Here is a 27,883-nt window from a genome sequence, read left to right as displayed (position 1 = left end):
CCACCTGAAATGCATCCTGCTCAACACCCGCTCCATCCACAGACACGCCATCGAGCTCTGGAACCTGCTCGACACAACCTCACCAGACGTCGCCTTCCTCACGGAAACCTGGATGAACGCCTCTTCAGCACCCGACATCGCCATCGCCATCCCAGACGGCTACAAGATCATCCGAAGGGACCGCATCAACCAGACCGGAGGAGGCATCGCCATCATCCACAGGAACACCATCCGCATCACGACCAACACCGACGACACCCTTGCACCCGCCGAGCACCTGCACTTCCAGGTCCACATCAACCCCAAGACCACCCTCAGAGGCACCCTCATCTACAGACCCCCGGGACCACGCACACAATTCAGCGAAGACATCGCCGACTTCATCAGCCCGCACGCCCTCCTCTCCGCCGACTACATCCTCCTCGGGGACCTCAACTTCCACCTGGAGAACAACAACGACCGCAACACCACCACCCTGCTGGACAACCTCGCCAACCTCGGACTCAAGCAACTGGTTAACACCCCCACCCACTACGCCGGACACACACTCGACCCCGTCTTTTCATCCTGCAAGGACATCGCCTTCAGCAACGCCACCGGACTCAACTGGACGGGCTTCAGAAGGACCACGATCCACCACCACCAGCAACAGGCTGCACGCAGAAGCTGGAACAAGATCACAGCCGACCAGCTCGCGACTTCCCTGAGCAAGAACCCACCCACCAGCGCAACGAACCCAAGCCAGGCGGCCACCAACCTCGCGAAGTGGATCAGCAACTGCGCAGACGACCCCGCCTAGCAGACCCGGTAGCAAGAAAGCCCCATGGTTCACCGACGAACTCAAGAGCTCCAAGAAGAACTGCCGAGCCCTCGAGAGAACATGGCGCAGAGACCCTACACCGGACAACATGACTGCCCTCAAGCTCGCCACCCGAAAACACCACCAACTCATCCACGCCACCAAGAAAACCGCATTCAAGGAACGACTGGACAACAACGCACACAACAGCAAGGAACTCTTTAACATCGTTAAAGAGCTCTCCAACCCAAACGCCGGAAACAACAACATCACCCCTTCGCAAGACCTCTGCAACTCCCTCGCCTCCTACTTCCACAACAAGATCGCGGACATACACAACAGCTTCAACACACAACCGACGCACGCCACGACTGAACCACTGCCCCCCACCACCACCCTCCGCGCCTGGACCCCGATCAGCACCGAAGACACCGTCCGCACGATGAACTCCATCCACTCCGGATCTCCTACCGACCCCTGCCCTCACCACATCTTCAACAAGGCCGACGCTGTCATCGCACCCCACCTGCGGGACATCATCAACACCTCCTTCGACACCGCTACCTTCCCGGAGAGCTGGAAGCACGCCGAACTCAGCGCTCTACTAAAGAAACCATCAGCCGACCCCACCGACCTCAAGAACTACCGCCCCATCTCGCTGCTCCCGTTCCCTGCTAAAGTCGCCGAGAAGACCGTCAACAAGCAGCTGGCCGCCTTCCTCGAGACGAACGGATCCCTCGACCCCTCGCAGTCCGGCTTCCGGGCCAACCACAGCACCGAGACTGCCCTGATCGCAGCCACCGATGACATCAGAGCACTGCTTGACAGCGGAGAAACAGCAGCCCTCATCCTCCTAGACCTCTCCGCGGCCTTCGACACTGTCTGCCACCGTACACTAGTGCAGCGACTCAGCAACGTCGGAATCCAGGAGAAGGCACTGGAGTGGATCATCTCCTTCCTCGCTGGAAGGACACAGAGTCCGCCTCCCCCCGTTCAGATCTGAAGCCAGCGAAGTCATCTGCGGCGTTCCTCAAGGCTCCTCGCTCAGTCCAACTCTCTTCAACGTCTACATGAGCCCCCTCGCAGACATCGCACGCCAGCACAACCTCAACATCATCTCCTAAGCCGACGACACCCAGCTGATTCTCTCCCTCACCAACGACCCGGCCACCGCCAGAGCCAACCTTCACGAAGGGATGAAAGGTATCCGAATGGATGAAGAACAGCCGCCTGAAACTGAACTCTGACAAGACGGAAGTCCTCATCCTGGGATCCTCACCCTCCGCCTGGGACGACTCCTGGTGGCCCCCCGCCCTAGGCAGCGCACCCAAACCAACAGACCACGCACGCAACCTAGGCTTCATCCTGGACTCCTCCCTCTCCATGACCAGACAAGCCAACGCCGTCTCCTCGTCGTGCTTCAACATCCTGCGCATGCTACTTAAGATCTTCCGGCGGATCCCCACCGAGACCAGGAAGACGGTCACCCAGGCCCTCGTCACCAGCCGTCTGGACTACGGCAACTCCCTCTACGCCGGAACCACCGCCAAGCTCCAGAAGAAACTCAAGCGGATCCAGAACGCCTCAGCACGTCTCATCCTGGACATCCCCCGTCGCAGCCACATCTCCGGACACCTGAGAGACCTGCACTGGCTCCCCGTCAACAAGAGAATCACCTTCCGACTCCTCACCCACGCACACAAAGCCCTACACAACCAAGGACCAGGATACCTCAACAGCCGCCTCAACTTCTACGCCCCCAAACGCCAGCTTCGATCGACCGGCCACGCCCTTGCCGCCGTCCCCCGCATCCGAAGAGCCACCACAGGGGGACGGTCCTTCTCCTACCTCGCCGCCAAGACATGGAACTCCCTCCCGACCCACCTCCGCCTGACCCAGGACCACCTCGCCTTCAGGAAGCAACTCAAGACCTGGCTGTTCGAGCAGTAGCGGACCCCCCTCCCCCAGCGCCTTGAGACCCTCCGGGTGAGTAGTGCGCTATATAAATGCTTTGATTGATTGATTGATGTACATTTACTGCCCTAATGTAGACAGAAGGGTTCAGACACCTCGTTCAGAAAACCGAATGGGCAGGCAGTAGTGAAGTCAAGTGTGCGCTAAAGGCATATTGCCTCTCCAGTGCAACCAATGGCAAGAGTGAGCCAGATACAAACCAAGCTCCTTTTTGATACAAAAAAAAAGACCACACTACTTCATTGCCTGTTTAAAATCCCCATTTATTATAACTCTGCTTACCATTCCCACCCGACATAAAAAAAATGTACAAGTCATTAAATTGACACTGTATAGAAACTACACAAAATGTTTTATTAACAAGACAAAATGTCCAAATAGGAGGGCTGTTTAGAAATGTCAGTGTGAAGCCACTGTGTGCAAGCAAAAGTATAATAGGATAATCCAGAGATGGTAGGGCAGAATGAAAATCTCAGTGCTTTAAGAGTCTGCTGGTCTATATCAAACTCAACTTAAAATTGAATCCAGTAGCGGCAATAATTTGAAATGTACATTTTTGGCCCTCCCCATCTCTCTGGGGCTGAAACTGCTTTTTATATATACATATAAAGTTTACCTAGCAAACTTTGAGTACAAGAGATTTGTTCATGTATATCAAGATGTGTAAAATTGAGACTAAGACTGGTCTTCAAAGGCTATGGAAACCTCCAGAAAGGCAGGAAAAAAACCCACCAGGACAGCTATGAGCAGAGTCCATTTAAGGTAGCTAATCAGTAAAGATACCCTGCCATCAAATAGCCTCTGCTGTCTGTCAATTGTATGCAATGACACACCCAGAACTAGGTAAAGGTGGGACACTGCATAAACACTAGCTCTCCTCACTGCTACAGATGGAAAGGACACAGATCCTAATGCATTAGGCCAGTGATTTCAGAGGTTTTCGCCCTAAAGAAATAGATCAAATCCATGAACTGATTGTAACCAGTGACAGCTTCCCCTCACTGTGGCTAACAGACCAGATACAAAGGCGGGAGAACGGAATGAAAAAAAGCAATGGCAAAAACTATATTAGTCAAAGTCAAAATTACAGAGTTTTGTATAAACAGTATTTTACATAAAGGAGCACTCTAACAGTCCCTTCATACAGGAACCCAAAGTCAAGCAGCTTTTGGTGTCTTACATTATTGTGGCCATACTTTACCTGACACTTTCGGTTTCACCCTTGCATGATTACCCATTCCCCCAAACATGTGGCGTCCTTTTTACTAGGCTGCAGGGGGGATTAGTGGGTGCATAGAGAAAGGACAATCATGCTATCTTTTTATGGGCAACAAGCGGTCCCTCCCAGGCCCCTATAATAACCCAGTCCTCCAAGCTCAACATTAGCACAAGATTTATTTTCATACATCTGAAGACTTGTTTAAAGGTGGCGGCTGAGTGTATTACAAATATTAGAGGCAGTATTAGGCTCATCAAGATTGTCCCGCAGATGTGGCTTGCTCATTTCAATTCAGATTCTAGGAATGACAAGGGTTTGCAGTGGTTTGCAGCAATTGACACAGTATGTGGGAACTGAGAAGAGTGCCAAAAGTGTCTCACTCGCAAAGATATTCAGACCTATGGAGAAAAGTGAATGCAAAACATTCCTCCCTTTTGGTCAATTACCAAATATTGCAACACCGTACAATTCCAGGAGTAAGTCTGTAAGTGCTGGATGGTAATTTCAAAGATCATTTTCTGAAGCTGGGGGTGGATAGGTGGAAGGGGATGGAAAACAGGATCCATAAACAAGGATTCCCAGTACAAAGTCCTTTGTACTTCACTGTCAGGGAACAATACAGGATCCACACAAATAGGTTAAAAATATATTTATCAACACTGCAGATGTCTTATTTCACGCCTCATCCCTTCATGCTTACTAGCAGTCAAAGCAGCTTTGCACAACAATGTCCAATCTTAACCTCCACACTTCTCCCCAAGCTCCCCCAACTCCAATATCTAGTTTCATTTCTTTTTTTTCCGCCCCCTGGAATGTTTTACTGTCTCCTGGTCACTGTCCTGCACTTCATCTTCATCAGATGTCTGGGCCTGCCGTTTAGTAGGTGGCTTCCTACGTTTTCTACGCTGGTATGTGTGGTTAGGAAGGTGCTTCTGCAGCATGGTCACCAGACAATCTTCAGTTTTTTCCAGGCAGCTGATCACAGGAGTCTCGTTGTTGTTGTAAAGCTCAGCATTGTTGAACACAAGCTTTATGTCCGCCAGGAACTCCTGTACAGTGTGATATTTGCTGCATGTGCACTTGCTCAGCATGGTCTGGAAATCCATGGGGTTACTGATTATCTCCATGTAATCTTCAGCATCTTCTGGGCTGACTGGCTCCCTACAGCAAAAAACGAGAGAACAAATGACACTTCAACAGGCTGCATGGAATTTAGGCAAAAGTGATACTAAATGGGACCATATGACCCGTTTTCACCAAGCAGACCACAACGCATACACTCAACCACAAATGTTTAATGCTTAGCCCAAGAACATGTTCAAGTAGCCCGCAAAAGGTTATCACTTTTAATTAATGCAAAAACAACAATTGGACAGAATTCAGAATAATATCATACATTCACCCTAGTACAGAGAACTGGGCCTTAATCCATCGTGCTCCCCACGCCATTCCAGTTTGAACCCTACCATATGCAAAACAGTCTCAACCCTGTGCCAAATGGAAACAGTACAGCCCGAACTGCCAGGCCTGGTCCTCTCTGGACTGGAAACAAGCATCCTAGGACCGGTTTCAAGGTTTCACCCCTCAGCAGCCCTTTGCATTTGTCACCCTAAGTGGGAAGGGTATGCCCAGACGTGGGCCCCATGCTCACTGCGCCACTAGATTCACGCGAGCCTGGCTGATTAGGGGTGATGCCCTGAAACCGGACCCAGGATGCTTGTTTCCAGGGAGGACCGGGCATCCCAGTTTGGGCTGGACTGTTCACATAAGGAACGGGGTCAAGACTGATTTGCATATGGCTGGGTCCAAACTGGGGTGCTGAGCAAAATAATGATGGATTAAACCCAGATCCTTGTGACTGGGGGTGAATATTTGCTTTGTTCAGCATTCAGTCCATCAGTTGTTTCTTTCGCACTTTTAATTAATACCTTTGAAACCTACCACCTGTTCATTTACCCACAAAACAGAGTACAGGGCACCACCTCATCTTGGCTAGATAAATATACATTACCACAGTGAAAGTGTACAAATTTTACACTTTAATTACCTAGCCTCTTCCATGTCCACTGGACATTGCTCTAGCTAGCTTGGAGTTGCAAGTCCTATGCCACATCCATACAGGCTGAAGGCACTTATGGGCCAACCAGAGATAATTTTGCTAGATAATAGGTTTCTAGTATTCCTGCCTATAGCAAAACAGCCTAACTGAAGATCAGACAAGAGGCGTAGCTAAACAAATTCATTAAGGCTGGACTAAGCAGTACCTTGTTGTGGCTTGCGCGTCCAACACAATGTCTGTATGACGCGAGTTGCAGCTCATCTAGAAATGATGAATTAGCAGTTTCAAGGAGCACACCCAGTTGCACACAAATATTCTACAATTGGTTTACACCCCTAACATACAGGAGGGCAAATGGGGATTTCGATATTGTCCATCTAGAAGTTTTGATTATGACATGGGGGTGGGATATGTGAAGCTGAAGACTGCAGCAGCTTTGGGTCCAACTGAACTTAAATAAATTAGGATGAAAACCTGTCCCAGAAAATCCTTCATGAAGATCCAGAATGTTCTTTGCCGTTCGTGTCAGAGGCGGAGCATGGCCAACTGCAATGGGCGCTGCCTAGCAGAGCTCAGTCCATCTGCTGGGGAAACCCCCGTAAATCCGCTTTACCCTCCGTGACACTCCCTACCATCGTAGTAAAAGCGGGTGCAAACACCACTGACACCCAGGAGAAAGCCACGGTCCGCATGGCGGCTCTCGTGAAAGTCTGGCCTGCGGCGGCCTGGTAACAGACAAGCAGCGCTGTGTGATGTAGGTGTGGAGCAGAGATGACGCACAGCAACAGCGTCCGGCCGCAGACTCAGAGGCTGGGGTGCCAGTGGGCCTTGAGGTGTTTCAGCAGAGGAATAGCTGATGAGTGCCGGAACGGGAGCTGTGCCTGTCGTGGGCCTGTGGGGAATATGAGGTGAGGAGGTCCTCGAGTGGAGGATGCTGCCGATGGCGGAGGCCCCAGTGGAATTTCCATTGACTGCCTTGGCCTAAGGGAACATATGCCCTGCTGTGCCCAAAACGGGCGAATAGGGGAGGGGGCCTGTACCCAGTCGTGTAGTCCCCTTGATAGTGAAGGCGAGGGTAGGGCAGCTAGCACAGCTGTTTGGCTACCCGTAGTGCACTGAAGCCAGCTGAACCGGGACACCTTGGGGGAGTGTGCCCCACCATCCCCTTTCAGCAATTAAGACCCCATGACTTTCGGTGGGCCTGCTGCTGCATACAGTCCTCATCAGCAGAGGCGGGGCAGCCACTATTGAACACTGGTGCCAGAGCTTTATCTCCGGGGGAGGAATACTGCGCATACCAGGCAAACAGCAATACACGGAGTGCGCTATACCAAACAGAGGGTGTGCTGTACAACACACTGGTGAAAAGACGAATGAGACACACAAAGAGGAGATCTCCGGCAGGAGAGGGCATCGGGGAGGCGGGTAGCCGACAGTCCACTAGAGTGGAGAAACTCCTTGGTAGGCGGCGGGGCAACCTTCTCCAGGCTCCCTCCCCCTACACAATTGTGGCAGGAAGGCATCACCTAGGGGCAGGATAGAAGAGGGATCCAAACAATGTCGACGAAAGGGAACCGGACAGCCCTCCAAACAAAAGTGGACAAATATGCCCAGCCGCTGGGTGGAGACGACTCGCCACCCAGTGTGTCGAAACCCTGACCCTTCAGGTTAGAAAGGCTGCAATACAAAACGTGAAAACCTTTCTAAGGCAAGATCGACACTATCCACAGATGGCCCTGATGCGGGCTGATTAGAGAAATGTTGGCGCACAGTACAAAAAGAATGAAGACTCAATAGCAGCGCTTCAGATAAACGAAAACACTCTGAACTCATGTTGGAGAACTAAAAGAAATAGTACAGGTACGGGAAGAAAGAATAAAAGGAGAGGAACGCTCTAGGCGTAACAATGTCTGCATTATTGGAATACCGGAACATGCCGAAGGCCCGGCAGTCAACCCATTTGCAGAGAACTTAAACACCTCCAACTCAGAGGTCAGTCAAAATGCTGCCCACCGCATGCGGCACCCGGCACCCAAACCAGGAGCTCCTCCGTGCCCAATAGCCCACATTTTTAACTACAGGGCCAGAGACGTAATTCTGCAAACAGCACGTAGTGCCCAGCCGGATAATTATACCGCCACTTTCTTCCCGGACTTTACCATCAGAGTGCAGAAGCGGAGGCGCTCATTCCTGAAGTGAAGAAGGTTTTAAGAGAAAAAGATTTTAAGTATGCAATGTTGTTCCCTGCCAGGTTGAGGGTGGTGGCCAACAATAAGACCTGGTTCTTTGAGACCACTGAGAAAGCATGGGGCTGGTGGGAGGGATGGTGCACAGAATGTTCTTTTGGGACTAAGGAGTCTTTCTTTCACAGCCAGAAAGTTGTTAGGGGAGCCCATGACAGCAGCCATGAACAGACCTGTAGAGCCCTCTGCTTCATTGAAGGACTGATCCAAAGTAAACAGATATTGCTTTAGGATTTCATCAATACCGCTCTCTATGAAGGAGACTGTCCTGAAGGGAGGGAATTCCACGAAGGCCATCACACGGCTCTATAAGCAATATGAGGGTAGCCCATTGGAGAGCCCACAAACCTACCGGATTGGTGGAACTTAGTGCTCGGAGTACTCATCTCGGATAAGCAATTGGAGCAGTGGCAAGTTACACACAATGAACAGTTCCACCTCATTCGATTTCAGTATCTCCACCATGCAAACCTCACCCCAAAGAAGATTGGCAGAAAGTTCCCGGGTGCCAGTGGTGCATGTCCCCTGTGTGGCGCAGCGGACGCCGATTTCCCCCACATGGTGCGTATGTGTGTAGTGTTCTGCCCCTTTTGGGAACAAGTCATGCAAGCCATTTCAGAGAGTACAAGCTGCTTGTTTCCGCTAAATCCCATTGAGGGCCTGCTTGATGTGTGCCTTATCAATGATCAAAGGGGCGGATAAGATTCCAGAACCTGGCACGAATACAGGCTAAACACTATCACCATGGAATGGAAATCAGCCACAGCACTGTCGTTGGCAGGCAGATATGCGTAGATGGGTGCCAGCAGAGTTAGTTCATAGAGGACTACGTAGGAGGTGATGGGAGGAACAATGTGGGCCTGAGATACTTGCCTAGAGAAATCAAGCACGATTGGATAACCGTCTGCCTGAGTATCCTCAAAGTATGGTTAGGGGCTGGGAGCGATTACTTGTAAAGTTGTTGGGGTATTATTTCGTTCATCATGATCAATCGATGTAGTAACCAAGGGGACCTCTTGATGAAGAGGTGCAGTTATGAATAACTTATTGACAAGTATTCTCCTATAACAGGGGAGGTGCGGAGCCCCTCTTGTATTAATGAACATACGCAAATGGACACAACCCCTTCAAGCTGCACGACAAAGCTAAGGACACTAGAGACTGAAATGTATTTGACTCCCTTCTCCTATGGAGTGCCCCAATGGTGTATAAGAAGTGTTTGTTAATTGTACATATTGTAAATGTAATCAAGACAGTTCCCCCAAAAATACTGTTCTCTAGGAAAGAGGTACTATAAATCATTCCACTGAACCCCTAAGGGCTTTGATGCAACATCCAATTAAAGTAGGTGACCTGGCTACTCTTGTGAAAGGGGTTAATTTTGGCAGACTTTCCATCTCCGAGAGTTCATCTTTCGGATTCCTTTTTCCAGAACAATTGTATAGCATCCTGAAGATTGATTCTAAGAAGTCTTTCCAGTCACAAGGTAAGGTGACTCCTCCTTTCAGTGACAGTGCGCATGGGCATCAACTACATGGTTAGATTGTTTTCCCGCAGAGAGTGAGAATGGAGTTAGTAAGTGTAGAATAGATGTCCATGCATAGGTATGTAAAGTGAGAACTGCAACAACTACAAATAACTGTCGACGCGTGTGGGTGCATGTGAATCTACAGCTCTACATGCCAAGAAAAGATGCTTACTGGGTAACATTATCCGCTCGAGGCATGTGAGCTGTAGATCACATGCTTTGCATAGACTATACAGCAATACACTCTCAAAGTGGTGGCTAAGCTGTAGTTGTTGCAGTTGTTTGAAACAGTGGTTTAAGTACTGCCTGGCCTACATTAGTTTGTTGCCTCGCTAAAACATCTACACAATAGTGCTTGGTGAATGTGTGCAGTGTAGACCATGTTGCCTCCTTACAGAGGTCTGCTAGAGGAATATTCCCTAAGAAGGCCATAGTAGGCCCTATCTTGCGAGTGGAAATTGCTCTAGGGTGTATTATCAAAGTTCTTTTTGCTTTCACATAAATAGTCTGAAAACATTTCATGATTAATCTTACAATGCCAGATTTAGATATGGGATTGCCTTTGTGTGGTGGCGAAGAACAAGTTACTTACCTTCGGTAACGATATATCTGTAAGAAACATAGGTTAGTTATCGATTCCTTATCATAGAATTACCCCAGGCGTCAGACTGGATCTGGAAAGTTTTTCGTCAGCAGTACCCCTGCGCATCGAAAGATGGAGTCGGTCAGCTCCACGCTCGTCGTTGGTGTTTTGGTCACCGGGATGACGTCACAGTAGCTACTTAGACGTAGCCCTCGCGCGCTGACGTCCGTTCTGTAAACTACTTTCCACACCAGAAGCACAGAACCATGCAAGACACTGAGCTTTGGTGCAAAAATCTAGGGCCCTGAAAGGAAGTCCTTAACCCTAGAAGTTAGTTCGCAGAAACGGGGAGTATGGGTGGGGGGGTACGGAATCTATAGCTAAGCAATGTTTATTACAGATATATTGTTACCGAAGGGAAGAAACTTGTTCATCTGAAAGAAACAGTTATAGATTCATTACCTTAAAATAGATACCCGAGCAATACCAACAACGCAGCTGGGTCCGCGAACCAAGTTCACACCAGAAAGTCCTGGAGAACAGAACGGCCAAAGAAGCAGTCTCTCCAGACTTGGCTGTCCAGGTAGTAGTGTCGAGTGAACATGTGCAGCGATGCCCACGTAGCTGCCTGACAGATGTCATTGAGGGGAACTCCACATCCCAAAGCAGTGGTAGCTGCGGTCGCCCAGGTGGAATGGGTGCATAGCCCCACTGGCTGCTCCTTCTTTGCCGAAGAATAGCAAGCTTTGATGCACTGTACGACCCATCTAGAGATGGTCCATTTGTGCATGGCCCGTCCTTTTTTTAGCACCCACATAGCCAACAAAGAGGTGGTAATCCACCGGAGTTGTTTTGTGCAATCCAAATAAAATGAAAGTGCACGTTTTGGATCCAGACGGTGGAGCCTCTCTTCCTCTATGGAAGAATGCGGAAAGAAGGTGGGCAAAGTGATGGTCGGTCCAATATGGAAAGGAGTAACCACTTTGGGAAGGAAGGATGCACGAGTTCTAAGGACAACCTTGTCGGGATGGACAGTCAGAAAAGGAGGTTTGAAGAAAGTTTGGAGCTCACTCACCCTGCGGGAAGAGGCAATTGCTACCAGGAAGGCAGTTTTCAAAGTCAGAAGCCTGAGAAGACAGTTATGTAGCGGCTCAAAGGGAGCTCACATAAGATAGGTAAGAACCAAGTTCAAGTCCCACTGGGGCATTACGAAGGGAACAGGAGGAAAAAGATGAGTAATGCCCTTAAAGCAGCAATGTACTACAATGGACTCCAAAAGAGAAGGCTGATCAGGAAGCCTAAGAGACGCTGAAATGGCCAAGAGGTAGCCCTTGATAGTGCCCAGAACAGAGCCCTGCTGGGCCAAAGAAAGGAGGAACAAGAAAACCTCAGAAAGAAGGGCAGAAAGGGGATCCACAGCCTTTGCTGCGCACCATGCCACAAATGTGTTCCATCTACAGGCATATACAGTCTTAGTGTAGGGATGCCTGGCTGCCAAGATAACGTCAGACTTCGGGAGGTAGGTCAAACAACGTCAACCGCCACCGCTCAATTTCTACGCAAGGAGGTGGAGACTGGACAGGTTCAGGTGGAGGACCATCCCCTGCTCCTGCAGCAGAAGATCCTCCCGAAGAGGCAGCCTGATCGATGGCCATGTGTAGCAGCACAGGATACCAGACTCTTCGTGCCTAATCTGGAGCCAAGAATGACTTTGGAACAGTCGCACTTGATCTTCAGCACTCTGGGCAGAAGTGGTATAGGCGGAAAGGTGCATAGAAGACCGCAAATCCACTTGCGACGAAAAGCGTCACCTAGCGAGTGCCGCTTTGGAAATTCCAACATGCATAATTGCTGACAGTGCGTGCTCTCTTTGGTGGCAAATAGATCTAACCACTGCTCTCCCCACTTTTGAAAGAGTCCATGCACCACCTCCGAGTGAAGAAGCCATTCGTGATCCATCATGCACCGGTGGCTCAGTTTGTCCGCCCTGGCGTTCAAGGAACCTGCCAGGTGTTGAACCACCAGGGATATGCCCTGATCTTTCAGTTATGTTCAGACGTGGAGGGCCTCTTGACATAAGATCCATGACCCCACTGCGCCTGATTGGTTGCAGTACCACATGTCGGTGGTGTTGTCTGTGAACATCTGCACTACTCTTCCCCGGACAGAGGGAAGGAATGCTTTAAGTGCCAGACTAATCGCCCTAAAGTCCAGATGGTTGATTTGGAGCCCGGATTCCACCCGAGACCAGAGGCCTCTGACCTCCACTTCTCCCATGTGGCCGCCCCATCTCAGAAGTGATGAATCGGTCACCATTGGGAACTCTGGTTGAGGAAGGGAGAGGAATCTGTCGCTGACCCAATCCTGGTTTGTTAGCCACCACAGCAATAGATGTGCAGTGCCCTCCGAGATCTGGACGCAATCGGACAGGTTCCCCCGATGTTGCGACGGCTGGAACTTCAGGTCCCACTGCAGAGCCCGTATATGCCATCTGGCATGGTCCACCAGAAGGATGCAGGAGGCCATCAGACCCAGTAGCCGGAGGGTCATCCTGACCGAAACCCAGGATAGAGGCTGAAAGACTGGAATCATAGCCTGAACATCCCGGACTCGCTGTTTGGAAGGATAGACCCGAAACTGTGTTGTGTCCAAAACCGCTCCGATGAAGAGGAACTTCTGAGAGGGAGTCGGGTGTGGCTTTGGCATATTGATGGAGAATCCAGGGCATGCAGGAGGTCGGCCGTAGTCTGAACAGGCAGTCGTCAAGATACGGGAAGGCTGGAACCCCTGATCTGCACAGAAGAGCTGCGACCACCGCCATCCCTTTCGTGAACACCTGAGGGGCACTGGTATGGTCAAAGGGGATCACAGTAAACTGAAAATGCTCGTGGCCTACCGTGAACCGCAGGCAACGACGGTGGGCCGGCAGGACGGGGATGTGAAAATAAGTGTCCTGCAAGTCCAACGCTACCATCCAGTCTCCAGGGTCGAGGTAAGACAGGACCTGAGCGAGCGTCTTGAACAACTTCTTCCGGAGGAAGCGGTTGATGTTCCTGAAATACAAAATAGGACGCAGGCCTTTGTCCTTCTTGGGCACCAGAAAGTAGTAGGAATAGCAACCACGACCTACTTCTGGGACAGGAATGCGCTCAATGGCTCCCTTGTCCAAGAGTGCCGAAACTTCCAGTTGGAGAAGGGCCAGATGATCCTCAGACATGCGATAGTACTGAGGTGGCATGGATGGAGAAGTAGTCTCGAAGGGGAGGGAGTAGCCCCTTCAGACCATCTACAAAACCTACCTGTCCGACGTGATGGTGCACCAGTGGGGGAGGTGATGGCTCACCACAGTCCACTGCAGCAGAGGGGGTTGTAGCGGACTGGCCCGCCCGCTGGCACCAAGAACCACGGTAGTGGTTCTTTCCTCCCCAGCCGCGCAGGAGCTGTACATCTTACGCTGGCCTGTGGCTCTGGGCGGTACATGGTGGGGCACCCCTTCCGTAGCCACAAAAGGGGCAAAAAGCAGACGACGCAGGGCGGGTGGTGGAGAGGCCCAAGGATCTGGCAGTAGCCAGAGAGTCCTTAAAGCACTCCAGCAAGTTGTCTGCCTTGTCACCAAATAGGCGACGGCCCGCAAAGGGGATGTCCATAAGGGTGGATTGGACATCCCTGGAAAAACCTGTCGACCTCAACTAGGTGTAGCATCAAAGGGCTAAAGATGTGGAAATCGTCCTGAATGGTGAGTCTGCGGTATCCAGCCCACAGTGGATGGTAAACTTCACCTCTCTTCGGCAACTGCGCAAGAGAGTACAGCCCGGGCCTCCTTCGGGCACTGAGGCAGCACTTGTGCAACTGTATCCCACACGGAGTGGGTGTAATGGCCCAACAGCCATGCAGTGTTTACCGACGGTAGTCCCAAGCTGGAGGACGAAAACATCTTCCCAAGATGATCCAGCTTTTTGGATTCACTATTAGGTGGAGCGTTAGGGAATGTGCCCTTGGAGGAAGAGGCTTGGACCACCAAGCTCTCAGGGGTGGGGTGTTGGAGAGGAAAGATGGGTTGCCCGGAGCCGGGCAGAGGCGGCGGGCAATCTTCCTACCCACAGGAGCCCCAGTGTTGGGCCTGGACCAGGTGCCCAAAAGTAGGCCAGTGAGGGCTTCATTAAATGGAAGCAGGGGCTCCGAAGAGCTTGGTGCCAGTTGAAGCACCATTGTCAAGAGGTTAGTCCTGACTGCCACTGTAGGTAGCTCGAGGTGAAGATCCTCGGCCGTCCTGTAGAAGTAGGAGCACATGTTGAAGTGTCACCATGTGGAAATGTTCTGACAGTATGTAGTGGTTTAGTTCTCCGAGGTCCAGGATAGGTCTCAAAGAGTAGTCCTTTTTAGGAATTAGAAAAGAGAGGGAGTAGGCGCCTGACCCTTGATATTGTAACCGTACATGCTCTATGGCTCCTTTTAGCAAGAGAGACTGGGCTTCCTGTTTAAGCAGGTTTAAAATGTTCTGGTGACATTTTGTGAGAACGAGGTGGAATGTTTGGAGGCCTGCTAGTAAGCTCCAGGCAATAACCGTGTTGGATAATTCCGAACACCCATTTGTCTGTAGTTATGGATTGCCAAATGGGGAGGAATTGTAGAAGACGTCCCAGACAGGTGTTAAAATGATCGGGGTTAGTGAAGGAAGGCAAGTCACTGCTTGTTAGAGGAAGGGGAATTACAGTGTGGAACCCTTGCCCCTACCTTTGCCATTGTTACCTCTGTATCCTCCTCTAAAGAAGCTCTTGAGGAGGAAGATGGATTGTTGCCTTTGTACGAGGTAGCAGTATTGTCTGATGATGTGGTCTTGGACCCTTAACGATGGAAGGCACGACGAAAGGATCCACGATTTGAAGGAGACTGTAGGGCTCCCATTGATTTAGCTACCTGTCTTTCATTTTCTCCAATGCCTGATCTACTTCTGACCCGAAGAGTTGCTTTTTACCAAATGGAGTATTCAAAATGGATTGTTGGACTTCAGGTTTAAACCCGGAATTCCTTAACCAGGCGTGCCTCCTAAGTAACACCCTAGTGTTAATCTCTCATGCTGCAGGGTCAGTAGCATCTAAAGTACACCTAGTAGAGGAATTGGAGATGTGCTTTCCTGCTTGTACGAAATCCTGAGCTTTACCTTTGTGCTCATCTGGGAGATATTGGGTCAATTGCTCCATTTCGTCCCATTGCGCTCGATCATACCTGGCTAATAGGGCCAGGGTGTTTGCTATATGCCAATGATTTGCTGCCTGGGAGGCTACTCACTTACCAGAAGTGTCTAATAATTTTGACTCCTTGTCCGGGGGGAGGCAATCCCCCAAAGTTTGGGAATTGGCCCGTTTACGGGCTTTGAGACAACCGGTGAGTCTAGTGGTAACAGCCCCTTAATAAAGACTGGATCTGATGGAGCAGGATTACATTTTTTGTCTATTCCGATACTGAGAATATGAGCACGAACAGGGTACTTAAATATATCGGAATGTCGCATCATGCCTTTGATCATATGGAGAGTGACTGGATCTATGTTTACTACTGAGAGTTTCGAACAAGAAATAGTCTTCTAGGGATTCTTTATGCAGCTGTAACCTGTGATATTCTGCCGCTCCAGCAAGTAATTCCAAATATCCTACATTGTCCTCAGGAGGGAAAGGCTTTGCTGGTTAAAGGTCTGGGTCATTGTCTGTAGGTGAATCAATATTGTAGTATTTCCAGGGATCCACAGAATGAGCATCTCCATCAACAGGCTGTGGTGGTGGAGAGTTAGTTGGTGTGATAAGTAAATGTACTAATGCTAGAGTAGGTGGTGAATATGTAGGGGAACGTGGAGGAGGAGGAAAGGGGTCAGTCCGGACATTCTTCCTCTTCAAAGAAATTGTATAATTTATGTCCTCTGACTCAGGTTTGCGCTTCTGAGGCAGTTTACTAAGATGTCCTGAATCAGGATTAATATAATGTTCCTTTTTGTATTGGGTCAGATTTGGGAGGTGGGGGTGTTGAAAATCAGATTCTGAAACTTCGGAGGAACATTTTCCAGTTTCGGCACGGAGGACTACAGTGCCAGCGCAGAACGTTTGGGTTCTGTATCAGTTTACGATTTCAGTGTCGAGGAATTCGGCTCAGAAGCAGTCTTTGACTTAGAGCACAAAGGTTTCGGCGACGAGCCGGGCATTAGAGACATCTTCTAGGTGTCGATGTGGCCCGACGGCAGAGGTGGAACCAAAGCCTTTTGTTTGGGTTGAATGAGATTTCGGGGCAGGCGGTGTTCGGTACTCCAGGGGAATCTGACCTTTCGGTATGTTGTCTTCCATCTCGGGAGTCAGATTCCGGAATAGATACATGTTCTACCTGCTTCTCTTTGGCCCCTCGTGCATCAAATTCTTCTTGCTCGGATACTTCACCACAGATGTCCGGTGAGTATTCCATATTCTTGCTTTGCATTTCATGACGTTGAGCCAGACGATCGCAGAGGGTTTTCTTTGATCATATAGATCTGCAGGCGTCGCAGTCCTGTTCGTTGTGCTCCGGAGATAAGCACAAGTTGCACACTTCGTGTGAGTCAGTGCGCGGATACTTTGCGTGGCACCTAGGACAGAAATTGAATAGTCCACTCCATCGACAGAGGTGGACTGACGCGTTTAGGCCCAACGGCCTTCCACATGTTTTCTGATCAAAATAGAAATTTTCTTCAACTGATACGATACAGGGAGCAGTGGGATACACATACAAAACAATACAGACACAGGTAGAGTGGATTGTGCACAGAGGGGAACTCTGAAGAAAGGTTTGGAACCGGAGGACAGCAAATGCACGTCCAAACCCGATGGCGAAAAAAAAAAAAAAAAACACAGAGTCTATCCCCATGCGCACTATCACTGAAAGGAGTCGCCGCCTTTCCTTGCAACTAAAAAAAAGACTTCTTCAAAGACAAACAACTTGCAAACATGCAGACCCAACACCAGATGGCAGGAGTTTTCAGAGTATGTGATCTACAGATCACGTGCCTCGAACAGGGTCCTTTCCAGGAATGGTCTATTGTAATTCTTTGGAGCAAAGAGTGGATGTTTTTCACGGGTCATCTCAGAAATCAATTTGGGGGACAGCAGCGCTCACCAGGGTTGCCACATTGCCGGAGAAGGACTTTTCCAGCCTGCCTGCAGCTGCGGCGCTCTCTGCCACCGAGCGCCGCCGCAGAGCAGAGACCGGGACTCGGGGACACAAGGACTACAACCCCCAGCATCCCTAGCGGCCGGAAGCCACGCACCGCGATTTGGCGCCAGGCGGCGCATAAACAGCAGCACCACCCCCGGCAGAGCGGGGGACACAGCAGCGCTCACCAGGGTTGCCACATTGCCTGAGAAGGACTTTTCCAGCCTGCCTGCAGCCACGGCGCTCTCTGCCACCGAGAGCCGCCACAGAGCAGAGACCGGGACTCGGGGACACAAGGACTACAACCCCCAGCATCCCTAGCGGCCGGAAGCCACGCACCGCGATTTGGCGCCAGGCGGCGCATAAACAGCAGCACCACCCCCCGCGACGCGGGAGTGCGCGGGAGCCGCCCGGGAGAAGCCCGGGACAAGGGCGGAACAGTCTACGGCAGTCCACGGCAGGAACAGGCAGGGCTGGGCCACCCAATATACATTTGCTGCTAAAATGGGTAAGCGCAAAAATGGAGCCGCAGCGGATGATGGTGGGAAGAAGGCAAATGTTGCCAAACAATCTGACTCCATCATGTCTTACCTTACCTCCGCGGTTGGGGCTTTAACTAAAGAAATTGCTACAGCACAGCAAGAACTGGGCTTATTAGCCGAGCCTCCCACTACTACTGTACTAACCCCAGCGCAAGTCATCCCCTTAGAGCCTGTTATTATCATGAAACCCATTACTGCTATTGCTTCTAGTCTACCTCAAACTTGCGCACCCCAAACCCTTCTACCTATAGTGACTTTGGACCCACCTGGTAATCCTAAACCAACCTCGAAAAAGAGAAAGAAGGGTGAGGGAGACTTAGAAGCTAGAAAAGGGGTGGAGGAGACTTTGAAGGACCACCTTGAGGCTCTCTTCGAGGAACGAATTGAACCCCTTTTAGTGGGTATTGCGAAGGACATAGTTGACACTATGTATACATGCCTTGAAGGATTGTTAAAAAAATGTGTCCTGATAGACGAACTAGTGAAAAAATTTGACAGTACGCCTAAGGGTGATATACCGGGCCCAGAACGCCAAAGTGAACGGCAGACAACACCACCTTTATTAGTGTCTACTAATGACTCCATGGCAGCATACAATATAGGGCTAGGAAAACCCCAGCCACTTATATCTACTATCCCACAGGAGGTCCCTCCACCACTACGGGAGCCTACTCATTTAGAAAGTAAGATCCGTCTAAATTTGCCCCCAGCAGTAGTACCTTTTGTGGTAGTTTTTACAGGGGTGCCCCCGTTAAGGAAAGGTGAGGTTGAATCTACTGCTACACTCATAGGAAAGGCAAAAAAATGGTGTGATGACTCTAGTAGTGGCGAATCTAATACGTCTTCCAGTATTATTTTGGCGAGAAGGGTGGGGTGGGTGGGGAAGCGAGCCAAAACTGTGAAAGGTGACTGTGTGGTGATGAATTTCGACAATGCTCATTGCCCGTTTAGTCTGCTTTGGGATGGATCAGACATACGGGAGAATGATAGCCTCAGGGCGGTTCCCTTAGGGTTCTTTTATCCCTCGCAAACCCATTTTAACTCATATATGAATGTCCCCCAATATAGAGCCAGTGGGAAAGGGGTGGCAAACAGTAACCAGGAAAGCGAGATTAAATAGACCTATACATTATAGTGAAGGCCTAGGCCTGGATCTGGTAAACCGCTTCAACCCCATAACTGACCTAAACACAAATGACTGACTATTAGCCCCAACAGCGATACCGATCCAAGTAATTTCTGAGATGGCGGCTCCATCCCCATGTACATTCCTGACCTGGAATGTCGCAGGGACGAGAGCTAAAAAGACAGACCCAACTTGGGTAAAATATATCTCCAAATACAAGGTGATAGCCATTCAAGAAACTTGGGACACCTCACTAACCTTCTTAGATGGTTTCTTAAGTTTCACAACACCAGCAAGCTCTAGCAATGCTGGGAGAGCGAAAGGGGGGCTTACTATATTTGTTTCTTTAGATTTAGCAGGGACTTTAATCAGCTGGACTCAGGCTCTCCAAATATCCTGGCAATAGAATGGACAGTTTTCCCAGGTTGTATTATACTCGTAATCAACTTTTATAATGCCTGGGGAGGACAAACCGAAACTGACCACGTGGATCATTTGGAGAACTTTATTAACAACTACAGTCAAAATACACATATTCCTTTTGAAATCCTTTTAATGGGCGACTTCAATAGTCATAAATGTAAACTACCGTGCCACCCAGGCGATGCAGAGGCCCCAAATGGAGCTGGCATCCCTCACTTTGAACATACCAAAACAGGGGAGGCACTTGAATTACTGCTTGCTAGTTTTAATATGTATGAACCATATAAAACTGAAATAAATGAGATGGTACCCACTTTTAAAGGCTCATTTAATGGGTCGATAATTGATTACATATTCATTTCCCTAGGTCTCACCTCAAAGGTGAGAGATTATAAAGCATCTGCCTCACCCCATAGTGATCACAACCCTCTGTCGATTGAGATACACTGGAGTGACTTATGGCGTAAACAAGTGGGATCATCCCGGGTTTGCACCATGGCGGTGCCCAGTGATCAGGGCAGACGGCTTAAATGGGGCAAGGTTGTGGAGGAAAAGTTTATGGACAATTTATTGCCCAAAATTGAGGGACAACTGGAAATTTGTATGGATCAAACCACTTCGAATCACCAAATTATTACAGCATTTAATTTTATCTGTGCACAAACCGCCAAGGATCTCACAAAACCTTTATCACAGTATCCTATAAAGCCTCACAAGTGGTTTGATACCAAATGCTCAAGGTCCCATAGAGATTTGAAACTGGCCCTTAAGGCTAAGGATAGAGATAAAGAACTAATCTCATATTTGAGGCAGGCCTATAAAGCAAACATTAAGGCAAGGAAAAACGAGATCAAAAATAATGCTTGGAATGATCTTAATATAGATGTCCTTAAAAACAGTAAACAATTCTGGGACATTATTAATCATTCTTTCTTTTCGGGGGATGAAAATATGGTTACAGATTGTGTAATTCCTGACGAGAAATGGGTACAGCATTTTAGTAATATATATGGAGGAAACCAAAATGAAACCATAGGCATAACTGAGATGGACCTTTGTCTAGCCACAGTAGAGTTTACTGAAGAGGAGGTTTATAAAGCCATAATGGAATCTACAAAAAACCAGGCACCAGGCCCCGATGGAGTGCCGGCGGACTTTTTTAAATATTGCCCGACACTCTGGAGCAAAGTATTGGCTAGAGTGTTTAGAGTAATAAACGAAGGAACCCTCCCTGAAACATGGGCAACATCTATTATAGTACCCATTTTCAAGAAAGGAAACCGGGAGGACCCAGGGTGCTACCGCCCGATTTCCCTTATTGACTCCACCTTTAAAATCTTAGGTAGAGTCTTATTGGTCAAACTGAGGGATAATTTAGAACAGCGTGGGGGGCTCTCAAATATTCAATATGGGTTCCGTGAAAATAGAGGGACGCTTGAACAATGTTCCAATCTTCACCTCTTGGTTTCCAAGTATACGGTGGCCGGGGAGGGGTCAGTATACTTGGCTTTTAGGGACCTCTCCTCGGCTTTCGACTTGGTGAACAGGAGTAAGCTATTGACTCTCCTTCTAGAGATAGGAATAGAAGAACACCTGGTAGCTTTTACTGCTAGGTTACATCAGGACCTTAATGCCAAAATAAGAGTCTCTAGAGATGGAAGTTGTTCGGACAGTTTTAAATCTGAGAAGGGGGTGCGCCAGGGTTGTATCCTGGCCCCCTTCTCTTTACCATCTACATAAATGGGTTGGGGAAACACCTGGAAGCTGGAATGGCTGATGTACCGCGTATAGGAGGAGAACAGATACCAGCCCTCCTATACGCGGACGATGCCTTTTTAATTGCACGAACCGGCATCGGTCTACAGGCCCTTCTGGACCGTTTTGACTCCTTTATGGTGAACTTAGATTTGAAAATTAACGTAACTAAGTCCCATACCATGATCATAGGACGCAAAGTAAATATGTTGCATAAAAAATCCTTTACCTGCAAGGGCGAGATTCTCTCCAGGGTACCAGTTTTTCCATATCTGGGGGTCCTTTTTGATCAAAGAGGATCCTGGGTTCCCCAGATCAAAGCAAAGAGTCTTAGTTTAGCACGTTCATCTTCAGCCCTGCTGGCCTTCACAAAAAGACTAGGAGCTAAACCGATGGAGGCAGTGATTAAAATATATAACAGTAAGTGTGTCCCAATTGCTACGTATGGGTCCGCTATGTGGGGATATGCAAACTTGGTAAAAATACAGAGGGTGGAAAATGGTATCATTAGGAAAATGTTATCTGTTCCAAATTCCACACCCACCTTCTCGATCCATGAAGAAATGGGCTTGCCCTACATTGTTGATAAATTAAAATTAGCCCCACTGCTTTTCTGGTCTAAAACCTGGCTGAACCCAGAGTTAACATTAAATCACGCTATCCTTAAAGATTTTATCTCAAGGGACAATGCCATGAGAATACCCTGGCTGAAATATATTAGATCTACTTTCGCTACGCTGGGGAGACCGGAACTTTTTAATGACCCAATTAACATCAGAAAGGAAGATATTGGATGGGTCAAGCAGGCGTTCTTGGAGAGGGCTTGTATGGCAAGAGAGGAGTCGGAACTGAGGAAACCCTCAGTAAGGGCGCACATAGTTTTAACAACCACTCCCTTCTTGGAACCGTACCTAAAAATTGTGACCAACCCACTCCATAGACTCCTACTGACAAAATTCAGGCTGAATTTAATTCATTAGGAAATTTCCCTGTGTGGTCAAAACCTGAAGATGGACCACCCTGTGACTGATCAGTTCTCAGTACAAGATACCCTCCATTTTACATTTTTCTGTAGTTTCTACACTAAGGAGAAGGTAAAATATGTACTTCCTGTTTTAAGGGCCGCTGGCTTTATTCAAATAAGGCCAGCTCTAATTTTTCAACAAATGTTGGCAGATACCCATACTATGTTTAGTGTTGCCTGTTATTTAACAGCTGCATTTAGATCAAGGAAGAAAAGATTACCCAAGAAAGCCTTATTTTAATCTAAACTTGGTTTTAAATGGAGATTTTTAACAATTGTAATAATTTTTAACTTTTGTAACTTTTTGGAAAAAATGAAGTTAACATGCTGTAATTTAGTAACCAGATTAACTGATGTTTTAAATTGTATTTGTATGTTGTCCTTTTATGATTTTAACAAAAATCGAATAAAGAGTATACTGACTGAATTTGATCTCTGCCACTTGTGGAATTCAATACAACTGAAATGGACGGAGTTAGAGTTCAAGACAATCTGCGGTGTGCATTTGAGAGGATGTTCACACTCAGGAAGTAGTTAGCTAGCAAAGATTGTCATGATTTATCAACCACAGCAAAAATAACTCTAGACCTAGTCTTACTCCATGCTTGCTGATCAAAGCATTTTAGTGTTAGCCTTACAAGCAAGGAGCGGCTACTATTAGTGAGGCAATCAAGGAGTTCATGCCAGTCTCAGTCAGAGTTGAAAACTCTGATCTGGAGAGTCCGCTCTTCTGACAACACGTGTGACTGCCTGATCCAGGAGAGAACATCAGAAAGCCAGTAATTGATCAGTCAGTCGAACCTCGCGAAGATTGAAGATCCACTTCAGTGTCTGCTAAAATGCAGTAGTCTAACATATGATTCTCTCATCGCCTGTAGGATGGACCTTCTGGCTGACCTACATTTCTTGAAACCTCAATCTGCAGGCCAGAATGAATTGAATGGCAGACATGTACATCAGCAACTCCTTGGACTTGCTAACTGAGTAGGTCTACCTGGCAGAGAAACTGGATATTATGAGACTTAGACTGCCAGTTGACAGTTTTAACAGTCCGTTCAGAGCATTCAGTAGCTGTTAAGGTTGGCCATCCAGTTCACTTGGAATTATGGAAGGTTTGTAGTAGAATCCGAGATGAAAGCAATGTGTAGAAACTGAGGTAGCACTCCCCCCGAATTGGGAAGTGTCCCCCGGGCTCCTGAATTGTCCTTATATAAAGATTTCACCAATGAAAAAAGGTAAATGCAAAATGTTTGTTTTGGAAATATATTCGTATTTAATCCATCTCTTTGAGAATTGCAGTGCGTCCAGTAATACCCTTTTAATAAGCAATGTGTAGAAGGCACTCATAACAGGTAAAAAATAATATGTCTAGCGCACATTAGGCTCGCGATCATCAGATCTAGACATTGTTAAAAAAGTCAACAGGCTTCGCCTTTATGACCTATTGACGTTGCTAATGGTTTTTAGTCACGCTAAGCATTGCTGAAGGAGGAAAATTGCATACACCTAAGCCAGTCCTTTTGTAGGCACATATGTGCAGTCTACAAAATTACATGGCTATTAGTTGGATTGGTAAATAAAAACAAATTTTTTTTTTTTTTAAGTGGGTGGGGGAGTGTATGGAGGCACATGAAAGTAATAAGGGGGAGTTGGGAGATGTGGAAGGAACACAGGGAAGGCAAGAGTCACTGAAGGAATATAGGTGGTAGATGCAACACTGAGAAGGACATGGGTGAGTGCGGGGGGGAGGGAGAGTCGTGCGGGGGGGGGGAGGGAGAGGCATACGGGGGACAGTAGCAGCAGGAGGGGAAAAGTAGTACCTAAGGGAGACTGCTTAAAAACACACTGTGCTTACACAATGAAAAAAGAAAATGTTACTTACCCTGTAAGCAGGTTTGTGGTATGAAGTGCAGTAGGTTCACATGCTGTGTATACTCCTGCCATCTAGTGTTTGCTCGAACAAATGCAATTTTGTTTTCTTCAAAGATGACAGTCACATGGTATAGTGACCACCTATTGCCAGTAATGTGCATGGGCGTCTACTCTATTGTTAAATGGCTTTTCCACACAGCAGGTGAGGATGGAAATGGAGCATAGAGATAAAGAAGAGGACCATGCAATGAATGAAGAAAGGCATCTGCAAAGACGAGAGGCTTTCGGGGGAAGAAGGTGAGTGCATATGAATCTACAGCACTACATACCACAAACCAATTCTTTCAGGGTAATATTTTCCATTCGCGGCATGTATCGCTGTAGATAAACATGCTGTGCATAGACTGTAAGCAGTCCTCACGTGAGTACAGCTTTGCCAACATTGGCTTTTTAGAGAGCTAGGAGATCCACACAATGCTTGGTTAATGTGTTGAGTAGACCCGGCAGCTGCCTTGCAGAAGTCAGATATCCGGATGTTAGCTAAGAAAGCCTTAGAGGCCCCTTTTATATGGGTAGAATGGGGCGTGGGATGGCCAAGCAAAGGTCTTTTGGCTTTGGCATAGCAGGTCTGTATACATTTGACCAACAAGTGTGTTATTCCTGCTTTGGAGAGCATGGCCCTTGTGTGGTTTGGAAAAAAGGACAAGGGAACTTTTTTACGGAAGGGTTTTGTCCTGTTAATGTAATACATGAGTGTCTGTTTGACATCTTGTGTAACTGGGAGTTCGATAGTTTGAGGTGAAAAGAAGAGATCACCTTGGGAAGAAATTTGTGAGTTGTCCTAAGGACTAGTCTATTCGTGTGCACTTGGAAAAAAAAGGTTCTTCCATGGTAAAAGCCTGAAGCTCACTTACACGCCTGAAGGAGGAGACTGCCACAAGGAAAGATCTTTCAAGAAAGGAACTGCAAAGGGCATAAGTGAAGGTGTTCTACAGGAGGGCCCATAAGTCTAGTTAGGACTATGCTTAAATTCCATGCAGTGGCAGGTTGAGTGGAATGACGCATGCGTCCTTCCAAAAAAGCTTTAATGACTGGAACCCTGATGAGTGAAATGTGTCAGCTATTCTGAAAGTAAATGACAACTGAGGCTCAATAAGTAAGAAAACAGGTTAGTTACCTGTAACTACAGTTATCCAGTATTGGTATCTTTCATAGATTCACATGCCTGAATCATTCCCCGTCGCAGAGGCGGGAGTCCCACGGTAATACATACAAAAGCAGTGCCTTAGTAAGAACCGTAGTAGGCTAAAAAGAAAAGAGCCCCAGAAGACCCAAAACTTAGTAGCCTATCTACCTCATTATATGAAAAGAACTAAAAAATAGTTACAACCAATGAGCTACCAGCACCCTCTAGAACCTTCCCAGCAGAGGCAGTTCTCCTCAGATTTTCTTGGCACAAGTGAGAAGAAGGGATCCCAGATAAAGAACTGTCTCGCCGGGGAGGAAGGTGGGGTCATGTGAATCTATGAAATATACCAATACTGGATAACTGTAGTTACAGGTAAGTAACTTGTTTTTTTAACCAGTATTGGGGTATCTTTCATAGATTCACATGCCTGAATCAGAATAGAAAGCAGTAAGCCAAGTAGTAAGCCAAGTAGTGTCGTTTGTGGACGGTGGGAGAAAGTGTATATACTCCCAAACACATCCAGGAAGGTTAGAATATTAATAAGGTCTATATATATCTTCAAAGTGAACAGTGTTTGAAAATTAACAGTACCTTGATGAGAAGCAATATTAATATGCAATTATGGACATAAATTAACATCTGTAACATAATATACATATATATAAAATGCAGCATAAAAGAAAACATAATTCTAACCTTAGTGAAGATGTTTAAGAATGGCTTGTCCCACAGCTGCATCGTCCTGCGACGCAGATTGCAGGCAGTAGCGTTTCCTGAACATGTGGACATTCTTCCATGTCGCAGCACGACAGATGTTTTCTAATGTAATACCAGCAAATAGCGCTGTATAAGCCGGTATGGTTCTGGTGGAATGCGCTTTGACCTTTCTCTGTAAAGGTTTGTTGACTGTCATAGCAAAAATGAATAGCAGAAGCAATCCATCTGGCTATAGTTGCCTTTGTTACAGCATGTCCCAGTGTGGTTTGATTTCTTTAGTTTTTTGTAAATAAAATTTAAGACCACGCTTGACATCGAGAGTGTAAAGCTCATTCCGCGGACGTGGCTGGGTCCGGAAAGAAAGTTTTAAGCTTTACAGGCTGATTTAAATGAAATTGCGACGGTACTTTAGGGACGAATTTGGGATTTGTCCGTAGTGTCACGTAATCTCTAGTGAAATCCAAAAAGGGTTCTGAGATGGTGAAGGCTTGAATTTCACTAACCCTTCGAGCTGAAGAGATAATAAAATTGCTACCTTCCAAGTTAGAGATTTGAGCTCAGCCTTGTGAATGGTTTCAAATGGTCTTCTCATTAATTGGGCGAAAACGGTGTTCAATTCCCACTCCGGCGGACGTGGACGTATTGGGGAAAAGGCCAGAAAAAGTCCTTTTAAAAATTGTTTGATAAGTGATGAAGAGCAAAGTGAAGGTTTGTTAGAGCTCTTCCGGAATCTGGAAATTGCAGCGAGGTGAACCCTGATCGAGGAGAACACAAGCCCCGCTTTGGCCAAAGATAGCAAATAGAGAAGGATATCCTCCGCTGGAGCCTGGATCGGATGATCATCATTTGCTCCACACCAATGGCAAAATCGCTTCCACTTTAAGCGATAAGTCTTAACTGTACTCTGGGCACGAGATTTGGCAAGAATCTCACGACAATCCGGAGATATTTTCATATCTTTGAATTCTAAGAAGTCAAGAGCCATGCATGCAAATCCAGCGACTGTGGATCTGGATGTAGTATTTGACCCTTCTCCCTGGTCAACATCGTGAGTGTTGGAACTAGACGGACAGGATGTTCCTGTAATAACAGAAGTAGTTCCTGAAACCAATATTGCCTTGGTCAGCGGGGTGCAATTGAACAAGTTACTTACCTTCGGCAACGCTTTTGCTGGTAGATACAATATCTGCCTCTGGATTCCTCACCTTGTGAATATCCCCTTGCGTCAGCAACATTCGGAAATTCTTTTTGTAGCTTCGTGCCGACGTGGACTTGGACGTCAGAGACACGGCATCATTCGCGACTCCGCTGACGTCACCGACGCCTATAATAGGCCCACGCCAGCGTGATGACATCAGTTCCGCCCTTTTTTCCGTGCCTTCGAGGCACACGGACGGAACAATGACAGTAGACATATGCACAGTATACGCAGTACAAATATCAAGGTAAAACACACACAGTGTGAAGCAAATGCAATAAAACATTTGAAATAAACAATCCCTTGACAAAATAATTACATTACAGAAACTCTGGTATACAAGAGTGGACAACGGGGAGGCGGGTGGGTCTGAGGAATCCACAGGCAGATATTGTATCTACCAGAAAAAGCGTTACCGAAGGTACGTAACTTGTTCTTCTGATAGATACATCTGCCGGTTGG

At 47.7% G+C, this 27,883-nt stretch overlaps 1 protein-coding gene across 1 annotated transcript in view; it reads right to left on the bottom strand.

Annotated features, from left to right (window-relative positions):
* Positions 1–3,015: 3,015 nt before the first annotated feature.
* Positions 3,016–27,883, bottom strand: part of BAZ1B (bromodomain adjacent to zinc finger domain 1B) — a 291,291-nt gene continuing 266,423 nt past the window's right edge. Inside the window, exon 21 of the mRNA XM_078680650.1 lies at positions 3,016–5,153. Within this exon, the coding sequence (XP_078536776.1) occupies positions 4,778–5,153 (376 nt within the window). The 3' untranslated portion in view covers positions 3,016–4,777. The remainder of the gene's footprint in view (positions 5,154–27,883) is intronic.

Source organism: Lissotriton helveticus, chromosome 3_1, assembly GCF_964261635.1.
Source record: "Lissotriton helveticus chromosome 3_1, aLisHel1.1, whole genome shotgun sequence".
In the NCBI taxonomy this organism is placed as follows: Eukaryota; Metazoa; Chordata; class Amphibia; order Caudata; family Salamandridae; genus Lissotriton; species Lissotriton helveticus.
This window is presented reverse-complemented; position numbering and strand designations above follow the sequence as displayed.